The sequence below is a fragment of the Lissotriton vulgaris genome, chromosome 1_1, assembly GCF_964263255.1.
Source record: "Lissotriton vulgaris chromosome 1_1, aLisVul1.2, whole genome shotgun sequence".
NCBI classification, from domain to species: Eukaryota; Metazoa; Chordata; class Amphibia; order Caudata; family Salamandridae; genus Lissotriton; species Lissotriton vulgaris.
Window position 1 is genome coordinate 1,586,068,588 of NC_141685.1, and position 18,652 is coordinate 1,586,087,239.

At 47.9% G+C, this 18,652-nt stretch overlaps 1 protein-coding gene across 1 annotated transcript in view; it reads left to right on the plus strand.

Moving 5' to 3' along the window:
- Positions 1-18,652, plus strand: part of LOC147750843 (GLIPR1-like protein 1) — a 462,095-nt gene that overhangs the window by 148,211 nt on the left and 295,232 nt on the right. The window contains exon 2 of the mRNA XM_086931421.1: positions 7,084-7,317. Coding sequence (XP_086787547.1) covers positions 7,084-7,317 — 234 coding nt within the window. The remainder of the gene's footprint in view (positions 1-7,083; positions 7,318-18,652) is intronic.

An 18,652-nucleotide genomic window follows, 5' to 3' on the forward strand; every position in this document is an offset into this window, starting at 1 on the left:
GCCTGTCGAACGACTTCAGTTCCCCCTTATATATGACATCTCCAATATGCGAGATGCCAATGTCGTCCCATCTTTGGAAACCTTTCAGTTTTTCTAATTCCGTCAGCCAATGGCAATGCCACAGTGGCGTCTGTATAGTTGGTCTCCCATCCCACCCCATACGTTTTGTCGCTCGCGTCCATGCCCGTAGTGTGAGCAATGTCGCCGGCAGGAGCGACCTCCGCCTCTTTCCCCCATAGAGATAGTGGTACACGTTGTGTGGTGACAGCTTCTGCCATTCCAGCGGGTATGTCGGGTGGTCGGCCGGGGCATGGATCCACTCGTTTATTGGCGTCAGGTGTTCCGCCCAGTAGTACGCTTCTAGATTAGGCAGGGAAATCCCCCCCCATTGTACTGGTGTCGTTGGAGCGTCTGAAGGGCAATACGTGGCTGTTTCCCCAACCACAGAAAGGAACGTAGGTCCGCGTGGACTTTGGGTAGCGTGGTGGCCGGGAGTGGGTAATACTCATTTTGGAATGCATAGAGGAACTTGGGGAGGGTAATCATTTTGTACATTGCTGCCCTTCCTAACAGGGTGAGCGGCAGTTGCCTCCATCTATGCATGTCCTCTACCGCTTCGGTCATGACTCGCTCTACATTTCTATTGAACAAGAGCGCCCTGTCTAGTGTAACATAGACCCCCAAGTATTGAAACCCCTCTGTAGTGGTGAGTAGTTGTTCAGGCAGGGTCCCCCACCTATCGGCCCCTTGTGGATCGTAAAGTACTGATTTGTTCCAGTTGATGGTGTGACCCGCTCTTGCGCCAAAGCTCTCCAGTTCCCTGAATAACTCCGGGACCGAAACCTCTGGTTCCGTTATGTACAGCAGCACATCGTCTGCATACAACGATATTTTTTCCTGTGTTTCCCTAGACGTCTCCCCAGAGAATCCGTGGATTTCGGGGTTTTGTCTGACCTTGGCGGCCAAGACCTCAATCGTGAGCGTGAATAGTAGGGGGGACAGTGGGCACCCCTGTCTCGTGCCTCTGGACACCCGGAATTCTCTTGACAGCCTGCCATTGACTCGAACACGTGCTTTCGGAGCTGTATACAGTAGCTCTATCCATCCCTGAAATTTCGGGCCTAGGCCGAACCGTTGCAGTGTTGCCAAAAGAAATGGCCAGTGTTCAGCATCAAACGCTTTTTCTGCGTCTAAGGATAGAAACCAGTGGGGTTCCTCTCTATCTTTGACTTCCTGCAACCAATTGTGTGTGCGTCTCAAATTTAGTTTAGTCGCTCTGTCTGGCAAGAATCCTGATTGGTCCGCGTGTATGAGATCTGGAATCACCGACCTCAGGCGCGTCGCCAATACCGTTGCCAATATCTTCACCTCGATGTTAAGGAGTGAAATGGGGCGATACGAAGCACATTCGTCAGTAGGTTTGCCCTTTTTGTGAATTGGTACACTGGTGGCCAAAGCGAGGTCGGGTGGGAGGCGTCCTTCCTGATAAGATTCAGTGTAGAGGGCTTTCAGGTGGCGCGTCAACAGATCTGCTGTGCGTTTAAAAAATTCCGCAGGGAATCCATTGGGTCCCGGCGTTTTCCCTGTTTTGAGCTTATTGATGGCTTCAGAGATCTCGTCGAGTGAGATGTCGGTCTCCAGTGCCAAGCTGGATTCGGTGGCTAGTACAGGTAGATCCACTCCCTCCATGTATTGTAGTGCGTCCTCAGCCGTCCCGGGTCCCTTGCCGCATAAAAGCCTTCATAGTGTGACGCAAAGGCGTCAGCTATCTCTTGTTCGGTGCACACCAGGACTTCATCTGACCGCCTAATCTGTTCCACCCATCTCGCTGCCCTCTCCTTCCTGCTTAGCCAGGCTAGGAGCTTGCCTGATTTGTCACCCACATCGTATAGCCGATGCAGGGTGGGCAGTGATTGCGTCCGTGCTTCGTTCGAGGCTATCTCTCTATATTCCCGTTGCTTGTCTAGCAAGAGCCGTAGAGTATCGTCGTCCTTGCGTGTCTGGTATTCCCCCTCTAAATGTAATATTTTGGCCTCCAGTTCCGCTATCTCTGCCTGTTGTTTCCTACGGTCTTCCCGTAGCCTACTCTGTGCCCTGTCTCTCAGAACCGTTTTCATGGCCTCCCAAAAGGTTACTCGGGAAGCAACCGTGCCTTCATTTTCAGCCACGTAGACTTTGACGTCAGCCCTGAGTCCTCTTATCATTTCTGGTTTCTGGAGATCCCAGGCTGCCAGTCGCCATTCTGAGCTTCCTCTGCCTGCCCCCACCTTTGCGTATAATGGCGAGTGGTCCGAGATACCCCTTGCCTTATATGCCACCTCATCTCCAGTAGTGAGGTATTGCCTAGCCATGAAAATATAGTCCAGTCTCGAGAACACTCTATGTGCCCCGGAGTAGAAGGAGTATTCCTTTTGGGTAGGGTGTCGCCATCTCCATACGTCTGTGAGACCCAGGTTGGCCATGTGTTGTGATAGTGTTGTCTTCGCCCCTCCCCTAAGTGTTGGCCCCGTGCGGTCTAGCTCTTCCGACATAACGTCATTAAAGTCACCTCCCACTATTTGTATTGTATCGGCCGTGTCTATGAGGATCTCAGCTATCGCCTTGTATGTGCGCGCCTGTAGTTTCGGTGGGGCATAGACTGAGAGTACCGTGTATCTTTGCCTCCTCCACACTCCCTGTACCCCTGCATAGGTCCCTTGTGGGTCGCTCCAAGTACGTGTTGTTTTAAACGGGAATGCTTTGTTTATCAGTATAGCAGCTCCTCTCGAATCTTGGGTATACCCCGCGTGTGCTAGGACCGCATGCCTCCCTCTTGCTATGAATGTACATTTTTCGCCTCTGAGGTGTGTCTCCTGCAAGAGGGCAAAGTCCGGCGCCACCCTCTTAATGTATTCGTTCACTAGTCCCCTCTTTATTCTGGAACCCAGGACATTCACATTCCATGTGAGGATCGATACCCCCCTGCCTTCCTGTAGTGGTGTAGTCAGTGTACCTGCCATGGTGTGGGGTGGTGCTCGTGTTCTGTTCGCGTCTGTTCTGGACACCAGTGGTGGTGCTGCAATCCATCTGATTGTGGCTGTCCCCCCCCGCCTTCCCCCCCGCCTCCCCCCAACCCCAACTTGTGTAACTATTCCCCCCCATTGATCCCCCCCCTCCCCACCTCCTTCCCCATCCAGACTCATCCCCTCCGAGGACCGAGCTTTCAGTAGGAGTCGGTCCGTCGCCCGCCCTCACCCGCCCACTATGTAGTTACGTCACACTGTTCCCGCCTCAGCAGGATGCGATATAACCGTGCTGCCGGGCTGTACTCCCAGGTGTAACCTTTGGCCAAAACTTTGAAACTTGAAGAAGATTTAAAACTGTGAACAACTTCCCAAAAAGAATAAGAATATAAGAGTAAAGGAAAACAAAAAGGGGGTAGTGACAACTTGCGTGCTGCCGTGTGCCCCGGCCGACTTCTGATCTGGTCCACTTCAGCAGTGTTCAAGAGTGGGAGTCTTGTGTAGCTGTTTCTGAGTCACTATATTTGTCGGAGTTTTCTTGTTCCATGTCTCGTATCACAGTCACTAAGGGGTGGATGGAGCTCTGATGAGTGTCTCTTTCATCTTCCTCCGCTTCCGAGTCTCTAGGTTCGGCCTCATCCTCGCCATCCCCTTCCGAACAGGTCTGTTTGTGCGTCCCCTGTAGTAGCGGGTCAGCCGTACCGGAGGCTCCTGGTGACTCCGACCTCCCCCTCCTACTTCCCGTTGCTGTGCGTGCTCGATATGGGGTTCCTGAGGCACGAGAGTATATCCTCCTGGATTTTCGCCTTTGTGGTTTTGGGAGGCTCCATTGTGTCTTTTCTCGTACAGTTCTATCCAGTTCCTCTCGCCCCGCTGCTTCCCTGCCATTCAGGATCGGTCTCTCTTTGAGCCATTGCCATGCCTCCTCCGGGTGATTAAAGAAAATAGCTTTGTCTTTGTAGATGACTTTAAGTTTTGCCGGGAAGAGCAGCATGTAGGTGATGTTCATAGATCTGAGCTTAGCTTGTGTCCCACACCCGCCGTAGGGATTGTTTTATTTGTCTGCTGGTATAGGGGGCTAGTGGTGGAGTCCCCCTCCTGCCGCGGAGTCTCGGTACCTTTTATGGGCCTACTGCAGAATCTCCCCGCCGGTTGTTGCTGCACCGGGTCACGCCGCCATCTTGGTGCAGTCGTCCTCGATGCCGGCGCTTGCTTTAGGGGTCAGCGCGCCTCCGGGGACACTCAATCCTGTGTGTTTCACCCCAATGGGCACCCCAATCACTCCGCCTGCCGCTGTCTGGCTCCGCGACCTCCGTTGAAGCCTCTAATACCTTCGGGTCTGCCGGGACCGGGCGCCAGGTCAGTCCGCCATGTTGGTGTAGCGGACTCCGGGCTCCGGCGCCTCACCCTACCGGGGGGTCTCCGTTCCTCTGAGCCGTCTCACGTTCGTGCTGTGGCGTGAATCGGCTCCTGCCCAGGCTCATGGGTCAATGCAGCATCCCGCCGTCCACCGCTCCTCGGACACCGGTTTCAGAGCGCGGCCACCATGTTGCCTCCTTAGGTCTCCCCACAGCCGCCGGTCAAACTCTCGTTTCTCGGGCTCCGAGGTTGTTGGAGCCTCCGTCCGCCCTGCTCGACAGTCTCTAGGTGGTCCGCTACACGCGACTCGAAGTTTTAGTGCGTCGTGGCAATGTTTTAAGTCGGATTTTGTGTTGGCCGGCCGGGAGCTCCCGAGCTACACGTCTAGCTCGGCATGCTGTTCGCCACGCCCCCAGTGGTAGTACAAGCTTGATCTGTTGAGTGGGCAGTATAAGGTGGTGGGTGTGAGGACAACAAGGCATCTAGGAGATCATCACAGGAGTCACTTTCAGTGCTAGACTTTTATGCAGTATCTGCACCTTTGTCTCTCGGTGTTCTTTTTTTGACTTTTCAGTTGTAAATGCGGCATACATCCTAGTTCCTTCAGCTATACATTTCCTCCACTTACACTGTTCTTCATCCCACTTAGCATCTACATAATTACACACCACTTTCTTTCAAGTTCTCAGTAACTCTTACACTAAATATGCCATACTAATGAAATTGTAATGGCCCTTATTTCTCAGTGAACCTATGCCATTTACGAAGCCATGGACACATGTGAAGGCCTATATTTGTTACCATATAATGACTTGGCATACCTTCCAGAGGAGCTTCCTCAAGCTCACAGACAGGAACTCGCACATCACCCCACACCAAATCTCTATGGGATCTGAAATATTTCATGATTACGATTAGGCAATGAAAATACATTAAAACATTTCAAATTAAGTATGCAGCTTTGAGTCCAGATCGTAATTAAATACAAATTGACACTTGTATCCAATTCCAATGCAGTTCTTTTCTCCGTGGACCTATCACAGGGTGACAATTGATAACACACCACCAAATCCCTGCGCGACACTTCGCACCAACTGACCAATATCTGCGCCTCACAACACTATAAGCTTGACATAAACAAGTGCAACACAAACCTATTTGTACTCACTCCTCCATCACTGCAAACATCTTTGGAATCACCAAAACAGTAGATCTTCAAAGTTGGGCCATCGATTTTAGGAGTATGGGCAAGTTGGGCTGGGGCAAGGTCCAATGAGGTCTAAACATAACAATAAACTATTATCAAGCTATCAAAAGGCTTCTGGACAAACAGCATCTACAGTGCAAAAACACATAACGTGCAAAACAAACGAGAATGAAATGTGCATGCCTCTCGGCCGTAAACATGTAAAAAAATTACATTCAAAATGGCAATAGAAATGTGGCCAACTTTAAGTTACACATCATGTTAACTCGGGTGCTGCTTATAATGGCTAAATGCAGTCACCCGCAACAAATTATATGATTAATACGCTCACGGTATTTAGCAATGTAAACCACACTTTGCTTATAAATGCCTTAATTATGCAAAAATAATACCTGTTCTTCTCAAAATGTTAGCTATTTCCTGGATGTTTTGTAACAGGATGTGTTTCCAGCAGCATATCACTCTTGCGTAGTTCATGCTTTGAATCGAATCAGATCCAGTTGATTATAGGGGCCACATCTGAGATGAGGTTGAAATAAGTGTGAGTTTCTCTCAATGCCTGATAGTGGACCTAAAAGCTGTTCAGAGCACATGGACATCCAATCCATGTCTCCCTTTAGAGCGCACATACCAGTAATTATTTATGCCTGTTACACTTGTGATTCTCTGCAAATATGTAGGTAGGGTGGCACTCTATGGTAATTTTAAGGTGCATCCTTATTTATGCAGGTCCCGCCCCTTTTAGGGACGCCCTTCTTTTTCATCCCACTTAAATCACTGGGAGTGGGTCGTAATCCAAACTACCTCATGAATTTTAATACAGTAGGTCGCAAGTTGCAAATCACCCCATTTGGAGAAAATCACCGGGATGGTGGCCTGCTAATGCCAGCAGACCACCATGTCTGTGATCTCCTTTAAATAAAGTTTTTTTTTAAATGCAGCCCATTTTCTTTATAGAAAATTGGGATGCATTATTCTTTTTTAAAGTTTGAGAGCTGGCAATGGTCCTCTGGACTTGCCTGATTATGCTGTGGATCCCATCTAACTTAACTAACTTAACTGATGGATGTTTTGACAGTACGGAGCTGAGGTATGACAACTAATTCTCTGTTGTAGTGTAAACTTAACCGGGAAGTTTGGGCTACTGTTTCCAGTAATTATTTTGCTCCCTTATCAAAGAACCTTATTTTAGAACCAAACTGTAAAACTGGAGTTCAATGCATGTTGATTAAGATTCAGATTAGGTTCAGTAACTCTGGGGGAGAGGGGTATATTTTATTCATGATTTGGTCGGAAAGGTTTCAGGGCGGTGTAATCCCAACATATTTACTAAAAAAGTGAACAGGCATGTTACAACTGTTAGAGATGAGAAGTTATTTTTTTATTTAGCTTTTGATAATAAGTAAAATTATGTCTTGCATTGAGCCAAAAGCAAAACCTGAAAAGCTTATGTTGGCCATTAACACATTTGCTTTCAAGCAGGCGTATGTATTACAATTGTCAATTCTTTTGCAGGCGTGGGATTCCTCTTTAGCAAAGTCAGCAAAATCATGGGCTGAAGAGTGCAACTTTACTTTGGCTAAACGTTGCAGGGAAAAGGGAATGTGCCATCCTACACTCTCGCAAGTTGGACAAAACATTTGGATTGCAACCACATCTGTCCCTGTTGTTGACCAATGGTTCAAACAGGGTGAATATTATGATCACGACAAAGGAACTTGCACCAACATCTGCACATATTATACTCAGGTAACTTTTTTATTGTGCAACTAATGGATAACACTTTTTAAATACCTTGCTCGGATGCTGCCCTCTGCATTTGTATTCTTGCCTATGTTTTGACTACGAAAAGCTGTACACAATGCAGTAGGCTTGATTTTTGCATGTTGTTGTTGATCATTCACAGTTATGAAATGAACTCACTTTTTAAAATGTTCCTACTTTAAAGTTTACAATATTAAATACAGAAGTTATGAGAACAAAAGTCAAACCCCACCAACAACCCCAGCTTCCACATCTTCGTCCTGAACTCTGCTTTCCTTCCTAAAGGGAGGGAGTTTGAACAGGTATGGGTTCCAAATAGTGAAACTGCGAACTACACTTATAAAAGATATACAGGTGGGGCAGTCCAAAGACAGTGTAAGGCAAACATGTGCCTTGCATTTCAGGACTCTCAAGAACCTGGGCAACTCCTTTGCCAAGAAGGAAAGCCTTGCTACTTACCGAAACCTGGTTGGGAGAGGCTTCCAATCCGGATGTCTTCTCAGCCATTCCTCCGGCGTACAATATCTTCCGGCAGGATAGAGTGAAGGGTAGAGGTGGGGGAGTGGTGGTAGTGGTGAAAAAGAGCGTTTCCTGCTCAGTTCTTCCTCTTAATTCCATCGGGAGCGCTGAGTCGCTCGCCTTCACGCTCAGACTGTCCCCGGGCCAGGCTCTGAAGGGGTTGTTGGTTTACAGACCACCAGGCCCTTTGGGTTCCTTCCTGGAATATCTGCAGACAGCTGTCTCTGAGTTGGTGCTGACCTCACAGCACTGCGTCATGGCTGGTGATTTCAACTTCCACCTTGACGTAGCGGACGACCCGGATGCGGTTAAACTGTTGGATATTACATCTCCACTGGGATTGATACCGTTCGTGTCGGGGCCAACTCATGAGAAGGGGCATACCCTGGATCAGGTGTTTTCGTCTGTCCCTCTTATGGAGGTTGACACCCTGCCGGTGCTCTGGTCCGATCACAGGCTAATCAGATTTTCGGTGCGGGAGAGTGCGTGGCCGGATAACAGTGCCTCGGTCTTGTCTAGACCGGCCTCGAGAGCGCTGCACAGAGTGACACCTGACATGCTGGCAAAAACAACTGGAGAGTGATAGAGCAAACCACACTTAAAAGGAAATTAAGGTGGGAAAAAAAGAAGAAGAAGAAGTAGACAGAAGGTGAAGGAAAACCAAAGAGAGGTTTTTTAAGAACCCTCACTCACCACCTAGTGGTGACATGCTTCATTACTGGGTTCCCACTGAAAAGACCTAGAGTCTTTCCAGTGTGCTACAACGCCTGTTTTGCAGCGGAGCTGGTTGCTTGTGAGTGTTGAGGGTGCAAACGAGAAAAACCAAAAAGTGCAGATTAAAAAGTGCGTAGTTGTGACAGTAAACTATTTTATTCAAGGTCCAACTAGCACTAGTAAAAACAAGGATAAGTGGGAACTCAAAGAAGGTATCTATAATTAAAGACACCTAGTCCACTGGGTGAAAAAATGGTCGACATGTTTCTGCTATTGGTGAGCCCAAGTCGCTCAGCTTTCGTCAGGACCAAAGGACAGTGATCCTCCGGTGGTATGCACACACTAAGGTGCACCCAGCCGTGAGGAATGTTATGTGAAAAAGGCTTAAAATTTCCGGAAAATTGTTCCAAAAATAATGACGGCTTAGAGCCGATTGTGACCCATGTAGCCAGTTGCTGGGGTCTGTACTTATGTAGGAAGAAAAACTCTCCTCATGGGCAAAACGCGGTGGAGGGAAAGCTTCACGCAGCGTTTGTTTCAGCTGACGACTCCCCACTCGGGACCTAAGTTTGTCAACACCGCGGACCGGAAGAACCTGACATGCTGGAACAGGCGCTTCTGGATCACCCATGCCATCTCTCGGGCGATCTGGATAGCGACACTGAGGCTCTGCAGCGGTGGCTCATTGATAGGCTGGACGATCTGGCCCCCAAGGCAGCCCCCCGATCCACGGTGGCATGGCAATCTGCACCGTGGTTTACGGAGGCTCTTCGTGTGGCTCGCAGCCAATGTAAGGTGACCGAGAGGGCCTGGCGACGTCTGTATGATGGGGAGGCTAAACTCGCCTACAAGGCGGCGGTGAAGGCCTACCATCGGGACATTCTGGGAGCTAAGAGGGACTATTTGGCTAGGAGGATCGAGGCATCCGCGAACTCCTGTAAGGAGATCTTCACCATTGTGAAGGAGTTCACGACCCCTAGTTCCCAATCGCCCCCTCTGGTTTCTTCAGATACGCGGGCAGGTGATCTTGCCGGCTTCTTTACTAATAAGATCAAGGCGATTCAGGCCTCCTTTGTGGAAGGACCGGAGGATGGAAGCGGCGTCACCGGGGCTGGGTGCGGACTTCCGCACACACCGACGGCGGTGCTGTCTGATTTTCCTGCTGTTTCCAGCGATGTGTCCAGGCAGCTGTTGGCCAATTTGAAATCTGGCTCGCCACTTGACCCCTGCCCCGCCAAATTTTTGGCTGGGATGGCGGAGGTGGTGAATCCGCTGGTTAATCCCATCCTCAACGCCTCGCTGAGGGAGGGGAGGGTCCCTAGCTCTTGGAAAAGAGCGATGGTGATCCCCCTCCTAAAGAAACCGGGTCTCGACGTCGAGGTTCTGGCCAATTATAGGCCAATTTCACTTCTTCCGGCCCTCACGAAGATCACAGAAAAACACGTCCACGGTGTCCTGTCGCGCTTTCTGGAAGCTAACAATCTGCTCCATCCGTCTCAATCCGGTTTCCGTCCTAATTTCAGTACGGAAACGTCATTGCTAGAGGTCACTGAGATCATCAGGGAGACTCTTGATGTCGGCGGGAGGGCCATGCTGGTCATGTTAGATCTATCGGCGGTCTTCGACACCGTCCCCCATAGGGCGCTCTTAGCGAGGCTTTATGACATCGGCCTTAGGGGGACGGCGCTCAGGTGGTTTACATCCTTCCTTGAAGGCCGCCGCCAGACGGTCTGGGTTTCCCAGAGCTCTGCCGAGATGCTGCCATTGGGAGTTGGGGTTCCACAGGGATCTGTGTTGAGCCCCATGTTGTTTAACATCTTTATGTCCCCTTTGGCGGCCTTGGTGGAAGCATATGGGGCCCAGATCCTCTCTTACGCCGACGACACGCAACTCCTCTTCACATGCGGGAAAGACCAGGAGTTTGATGGAGGGAGAATTCAGGACTGTCTTACATTGGTCTTTGACTGGTTCCAACGGAACAGTCTAAGGGCCAACTCGAGCAAGTCCGAGGTTCTATTCTTCGGTTGCGGTGTCGATCCGGAGTGGCAGCACTGGTGGCCGTCCGACATGAGCCCTCCTGCACAGTCTTCCTTGGTGGCTAAAAACCTGGGTGTCAAGCTGGACAACCAGCTATCGCTGCGAACACATATTCTGGGTCTGGCTGGCACCTGTTATGGAATTCTGAAAATGCTCCGTAAATTCCTGCCCCTGCTGTCTGAGGAGCACAGGCGTATTACTGTGCAGGCTCTTGTCGGTTCTAGGCTTGACTATGCTAATGCCCTCTTCCTTGGCCTCCCTGATTACCTAGTTCAGCGCCTACAGGTGGTACAGAACTCTGCCGCCCGGGCTATCTTTGGCCTGCGTAGACGAGCCCGAGCTTCCGGGCTGCTACAGGCGCTACATTGGCTGCCTGTCCGGAAGCGGATCCAGTTTAAATCCCTGACTCTGATGCACAAAGCCCTGTTTGGATCAGGGGCTGGATACCTGCGGCGGAGACTAGCCTTCTATCGACCAGTCCGCTCCTTGCGCTCGGAATCCCTTTACAAAGCGGTGGTCCCTCGGGTGAGGAAGGCCCGCACGCGAGGGCGCTCTTTTAGCTGCAAAGCCCCACAGCTGTGGAACTCGCTTCCTCTTTCGCTGCGCAGCACTGCCAATTTGTTCCAGTTCAGGAAGAGCCTGAAGACCTGGCTCTTTAATCTTTAGGTTGTTCTTATTGTTTCAGTTTCAGTTCTCTTTCTCATTTTTTTTGCTGTGTTGTGTTATTTTTATTCTGAGATGCAGGTGGAAAGCGCCGGGACACTCTTTTCGAGTAGCCGTGCTCTATACTAGAACGCTGTAACATAACATAACATAACATAACATAACATGAAAGTGTGCATCCAAAGCCGTTTCAAAATCCCTCTCAGATTTGTTTGCTGTTGCAAAAATCTTGCAATGCCCAGTATGAATCGAATTCTGTGCAGCCAGTGTTTTATAGAAGGAGTTCTTTTCTTTCTGTGTGTAACTGCTTTGCCCGGTCTGGCCACGAGGTCAAGTTGAGCAATGTGTAGCAAATTTGGGGAACATTGAAAACAGTTGGGGGTATGGCACTCTAATGTAATCATTTGGGGTTTTCTATGTAGGGTTACATCAAAAATCCAATCCACACTGGAAGAACTTTGCCTTGATGTAGCTGATTATAACAAAAAGAGTTTAATTTTGTTTTTTAAATCCAATCCACTATGTCAGCCACATTCTCTTTATAGCTCCTTGAATTAATGCAGTTCCAGAATATATCTGTTGTTCAACCCCACATACCCTCTAACACCTGTCTGATTCCCCTAGGTCCTATTTGTTGACTCGGTTGGGGTGTAATACCAGTATTCGGCTAATTTATCTCTTGATTCCATGCCCATTACTATTCAGATACTACATTTCTAAAGTTACTTCTGCCCGAAAGGCCACAAAACAGTTATAAGCAGTGCTTAAATGGGCCGGTACTGGCCGGTACTGAGTACCGGCACTTTTTTATTTTGCTAGGCAGAGTACCGGCACTTCTCAAGAGAAACCTAATACTTTTAATTGGAGAGTACCGGCACTTCTCAGAAACGAGCAGGTACTCTGTTACAGAGTACCTGCAGTTCTATTTTTCCATTTCAAGCACTGGTTATAAGTGTACTCCAGCCTAGCCCTAAGTCCAGCACCAAATTTGGCCTCTCACTGGTACTGCAACACATTTCCCACAAAAATAATAGAGACAGGGACTCACAGTTGGATCCCATTGCGAAGGATTTAATATAAAAGAATTTCTTTTGAATTAAAAAATATATATATATTTAAAAAATATTTTTTTAGGAAATATTTTAATAATTATTTTTAATTTAGAAGTAAATGCAATTTTATTTAAAAGGAATAATTAAGTACGTTTAAATTAATTCTATACATAACGTAATTGTTGATAGATAAATAAATATGTTTCTTTAGGTTTGTATAATACATTTTTTAATTTTGGGGGGGGGGGGCAAGGTTTGATGTTCAAGATGGGTGACACTACTTTTTAGCACTCCCATGCCTACCCGAACATCCGATAAACATCTTGCAGCTAATGGCCCCTTTCTCCCTAAAAATGGTATGCAGCGATGGAGGAGGACCAGGGGCGAGGCCTGAAAACCTGACTATTTGCTTTTAACATAGGGAAGCAGACCGTGGGTGAGGTTTGAGCAGCTTTTGGTAAACATCCTCCCCTGAAATGGTGACTTTGCAAAGATTAAGCCCTGATAGAGAGTGTGGCACAGAGCTGGTAGGCAGGAGGAGCCGCACTACAGGAGCGGAGCCTTAAGAGAGCTACTGGCCGTGTTGGGGAGAAATGCTTGCAGAGAGCAGTGACTTGTGGCTCGCTTTACTATGAGGGACACAGAAATGAAAGAGCCAAGGACGGGGATATCTACGATCCGCGCCCTGTCGGGGACAGGTGAGGCAGCTGTTAAGTGATATAAGAACCTTACCCCTTCACTGATTAAGCTACTGCTTCGCAGATTAACGACCTGGTGCTAGGTCTTTATGGTTCCAGAGGGATTGGGGGGACGGAGAGGTTGAAAGGAGGAGTTCCCCCTCTTCTTTCCTCTGGCGATCATAGGGGGTGGAGAATTAGGACCACAGCAAAGTCATAGAGATGGGGGTCACCAGAGAATAACTGCAGAGGAGATGATTTCTGGAGAGTGGGACTGATCCCTGACCTTGCTGGTGGTGTTTTTGTTTCTCCTTCAAAGGGGCAACAACAAGTGTACGGCATCAGAGATGGGAGGAATCAGTCATAGTGGTGACCTTCCTTATTTTAGACTGCACCTGACTGCTCCTACCACCTGCAAGGATGGGTTCAGCGGGTCACGTCAATGCAGTCCTGAAAAAGATTGTGAAATCCTACTACACTTTAGCACTAGACTCAGTGGTGGCTAAATATAAAGGCCCCTAACCAAGTTGAGTAAAATGGCTGTTTTTGAAACCTCGCTCCCACCCCGTAAAAGATGCTGCAGTGTTGGGATTGGAAGAGGTGCACCAAGATAGATCTAAGGTAGTCGCTCATACTGGCACAGATGTTATACTGAAGGCAATCAGTTCTCCTGCTTGACTCCTGAAACTAAAATAGGTGAGCTTTGGGTGAATGTTGCTGTCCTCCCGTAGGATTTGCGTAAAAGTATAGGCCGTGTCACGGAGGCCGAAACCCTATTAGCGGCTTTGGAAGACACGGTTAAAGAACTCAAACAGACGGTAAAGAAATTGAAATATTTAGTTGGGAAATCAAGGCTCAGACTGAAGACGCAGAGCAACAACTTCTGCTTTCTGTGTTTTCCAGAGGAAGTGGAGTGCCCCCACCCAAAGAAATCATTGAGAGCTGGTTGCAATCCTTCTGCCTGCAGCCCAACTATCTGCAAGCTTTGAGATAGAGCGAGCACATCAGTCATTAATGCAAATGCCCCCTCCTGGAGCACCTCCTAGACCTATGTTTATATACCGTCTGAACTTCAGAGAGTGGGATCTTATCCTGAGAATAGTTAGGGTCTAGGCGAGGTGCTGCATGGCTCAAGGAAGATTCTGATTTTCCCAGCCTATATGAGGATGGCACAGAAGCAGAAAAATCATACAAACAGGTGAAGCAAATACTCAGCCCTATAGACATAAAATATATGTTGTTCCTGCTAAGTTGAGTTCTGTTTATCTGGAGAAAACATTGATTTTGATTATCTTGATCGAGTCTGGGAGTAGGTAGAGGATCAATCCCCTCTCTTGACTCTGTGACTTCTGCAGCTCTCTCAAGATTGACAAAATGAAGAGCTGCTGGGGTGGCTAAGAGAGAAGAGATGCTTAGCCCGCAGGGGGTCCGAGGAGAAGAGAAGAGTAAGACCAAGGTGGGCGAGTGATTTAGCCGACACAGACCTAGGCGAGAAGGCACCTATTCCTGTGGGAAACAAGATTCTCCGGTGACGTGGCGACTCCATTTAACCATCAGCTTGCAATGTAACAATCTTATCTATGTGACCTGTGCAAAGTTGGGTAGTAACATTTTTGAGAGGTATATATTTTCTTTGGCAGAGAAGGGATCGATAGCTGGACTGACTACAGGGAAAAGGAAGTTTATCACCGACTATGTGTGGTGTTCATGGGAGATATAAAGTGCAGACTTGGAATGCCAATAGATTCTTTTATAACATCAAACAGAGGGCCGTTATGTCCTCTGCCAGGCACCTTGCCCCAGAACTTCTGTTACTAAAGAAACTCATTTGATAAGATCAAACAGGAGACAGGTATGTCCTATACCACGCATCCTGCCCCAGTAACCCTGCCGCAGCAATAAACGTGTCTTCCAGGAACACCATGGTTATACTAGTGTCCTGTGCAGGATTTTTTTAGAGTCTCCTGGGAGTCTACCAACCTGTCCTTCTCCCTAGCGGTTTCCGGGGTACATTTGGAGTAGATGTGTAGACAGATATGCCATTCTTGGAGGAACATTGAAGGGCGTCCCATGGACAGTGTACCCCCAGAACTAGTGTGCATTACCCTGAAGGCAGACTCAAGAGTTTTTGCTGAGCTCCCCATTAGGAGTGCTGATCTTGGGGGCGACCGTAATGGAATTTTAGAAAAGGCCCTTGCTATTGATAGCCGGGCTCCTCCTACTAGATCATTGATAAGTGGGTCAACTCCATGGGACTGGGCGATGTGTGGCTTTGTGGCGCCTGAATGAGAGGCAATATAGACACTCTTCTCCCCATAAATGCCATAATAGATTGGATTATTTATGCCAACAGCTGAGATCATTGCTATATCTGATTGCTCAATACTACGTAGAGGCCTGTGAGATCAAGCACCAGTAGAGATGTGGTTCAGTAGAGCTTAATGAGTCCCAAAGTGTCTGTGGCACCTTAATGCCAGGTAAGTGAAGGATGAGGTATTTAATGACTGCCGAAGATTATTTTGAGATTCATTTTTCCTCGGTCTCCTCCCCCTCTACTTTTTGGAAGGCATTCAAATCAGTGCTTAGGGGTATGGCATTCTCATTTGTGAGGGATAGATAGAGACGGAGCAGGAGATTACCGAGTATAATTCTTGAATTTTATAACTGAAACAGAGGGAGGCCGCTGGCCTGTTGGAACGAGTGGAAAGGCATGTACAGCAGCTTCGGCTTGCTCTGACTGACATAGGTGCCAAAGCTCTCTGTGTTCAGGCATAGGACCTTATTGGGATATCCTGTCTGGTTGATGTCTGGGAAGAGGAACTTATGAAGTCTCTGGAACAGCTTGTGATTCAGTTTGACTTACATAAGTCACAGTTCTTTAGGTGTCTTCAACTCCACTACTTCCAAGCCACATACAAAGAGGAATTGGAAGAGGGTCTCAGATTTTAACCTCTTGGGGGCAAAATATGTGTTGGAGCCCCTGGGCCACAAGGGAATATCTAAGCTATATAGATCTCTGATTATTAATACTCTCGACCCACTTCTGAATTCTTTGGGTTGCCTGGGATCTTGATGTGGGAAACTTGGAATTTGACCAACGGCATAAAGGTAATCTAGCCTCTATGATTTGTTTTATCCCTTTCAATCTTAGACTGATTCAGTTGAATTATTTTCATAGAAGCTATTACAGCCCTGAAAGAATTTGAAAGATAGGCTAAACCAGTAGCTGTTGTTGTGTCAGGTGCAAGGAAATGGCTGGCAAGTTTTATCATGTGATAAGAGAATGCCCATTCTTTCTGAATACTGGAGGATTTATGATGCACTGCAAGACAATTTGGGCACTCCTGACCCGGATGCTAAGATGTTGTTGTTCAGAATTTATGCATGGTTGAGTTGATGTGGTCCACAGTGAACTTTTGCTGGTGTGGGTTTTTATGGTGCCGAAAAGAGATTTTATCAGATACTGGCAAAATGTTATCCCCTCCATATAAAAGACAGATTCAGAGGAATGGACTACTGTGCCACAGTGGAAAAGATGGTCTGTAAATGGAAAGGGTGTGCTGAGAAACACCAGAGAGTTTGTGGTCTATGATTATCTGGACAAGCAACCTCCAGCTATTTATCCTCTCTCATATTCCATTGAGCATTAAAACGTGATAATGGTTGAATGATATGTAGTTCATGTGGGATTCTATTCTTTGTATCTATTCTTTTTTCTATTGGGTTAATTGTAAAGCAATAAAAAGATATGTTAAAAAGATCCCTATACTTAACCATAGGCAGATCTCTACCCCACTGGCTGAGACTGCTGCCTTCATGGAAAAGTTACTGGTAGTATCTTTCCACTCGTAAACCTGGCATTACCCCCTCTTTTTAGTGGGCGGAGATTTGTAAGTTTACACTGTGTAGTAGATGTACTCGGAAATTATAAATATTCAAAAGTAGACAATTCATAAAAAAGTGTAAGAATACATTTGCATGTGCAAATTTACTTATGTAAATATACCTTTGTGAATAGGCCCAAAGTTTAATTTAATTTTACTTTTAAATTAACTTTGTTATTGTAGGAAGCCGGCTCTGTGTATACTGTATCAAAGTAAGGTATAGTGTGCGCAGAGTTCCGGGAGTCCCCAGAGGTAAAGCAGAGGCTAAATAGGCAAGCACTAACAGCTCTCTTTGTGGTAGTGTGGGGGAGCAGTTAGGCTTATCCAGAGGGTGTATTAAGCCTTTATTATATTCACTCACTCAAGGACTGATTACACACACTCAGAGACAGCATCCAGACCAATTGAGTAAGTATAAAAAAGGTATACTAGTAGTCTTCTTTGTAGAACAAAGCAGGACTTGGTACATGTAGGTAAAATATACTTTTAGTTGTAAACCTTTATACAGAAATGCAATTGAGGATATATTTGCAATTGTTTTTTTTGATAATCAACTTTATTAGTTTTTTATGAGAACAAAGAAAATTCATTGGTTGCATTACAGTAGGCTTAGAAAAAGGAAATATACCAGAGTTGATTGATGACAAAGATAAAGATAGGGCAAGTCTGTCAGAGTTCGACACAGCAGTTCGTACGTTAGTTATAGTGGAACATAGCTTAAGAGATAACAGATCTTCATGGTGGCAGCATGTTAAACCATTTACCCCACACTTTGTTGAATAAGTCAAACATCCCTGAGCCTCGAATAGGGCCTCCTCCTGGATCCCACACCAGTCCACTCCCTTCCTCCATCCCTGCACTGTAGGTGCCCTGGCCTACAACCAGTGCGCTGCTATGTCTCTCTTGGCCACCGCCACAGCTGTCCCCAAGAGACGCTTGTCCACCCTAGAGCCATCCAGACCATCAAAGACCCCCAGCAACATACGCAGTGGGTCATGTGGAACCTCCCAGCCCAAGACCTGCGTAAGCTCAAGCTCCACCCCCCTCCACAACGGTGTCAGCACTGGACAACACCATACCGTGTGATAGAAATCGGCAGTGGCTGAGGCACATCGTGGGCATGCTGGCGAGGGCCTCAACCAGGCTTGGAATAGACGTGCCATGGTGAGGTATGCCGCATGGAGGTATTCGAATTGGACCAGGTGTAGCTTGTAGGACGTGGTCAAGGTTCTGGGCGCCATGAGGGCGTCCCTCCAGTCTGCCTCTTCTAGGGGACCCACCCAACCCTCCCAGCGGGCTCTGAGACGGTCTAGGGAAGCGGGACCATTATTCACCAGGGAGCGATATATGCGGGATACTCCCCCCCTGCCCAGGTTCCCCTTCATCACCTGAGCCTCCAGCGGGCTGAACTCTGGAAGGGAGACAGGAGGAAAAACATGCGTGTAAAGGGCGTGTCTGAGTTGCAGGTATCGATAGAGTTGGGAGTGAGGAAGAGCGTGGTGCCGCTGCAGGTCTGCGAAGGATCGGATGTGGTCCCCCACCCAAACATCTCCAAGCCTCGAGACTCCAATGAGGTCCCACCTGCGGAACCCCTGCAGGGACGAGACCTCCCGCATCCAGGACCCATGCCAGAGTGGCGTCTGCCGAGTGAGTTTCCGGTCCCACCCCACGTATCGTAAGGCCATACACCAGGCCTAAAACACCGTCCTGGTGACCGGGGCCATTGCCAGTGGCACTTGGCTCCCATACAGAAGCACCTGGACCTGTGTGAAGT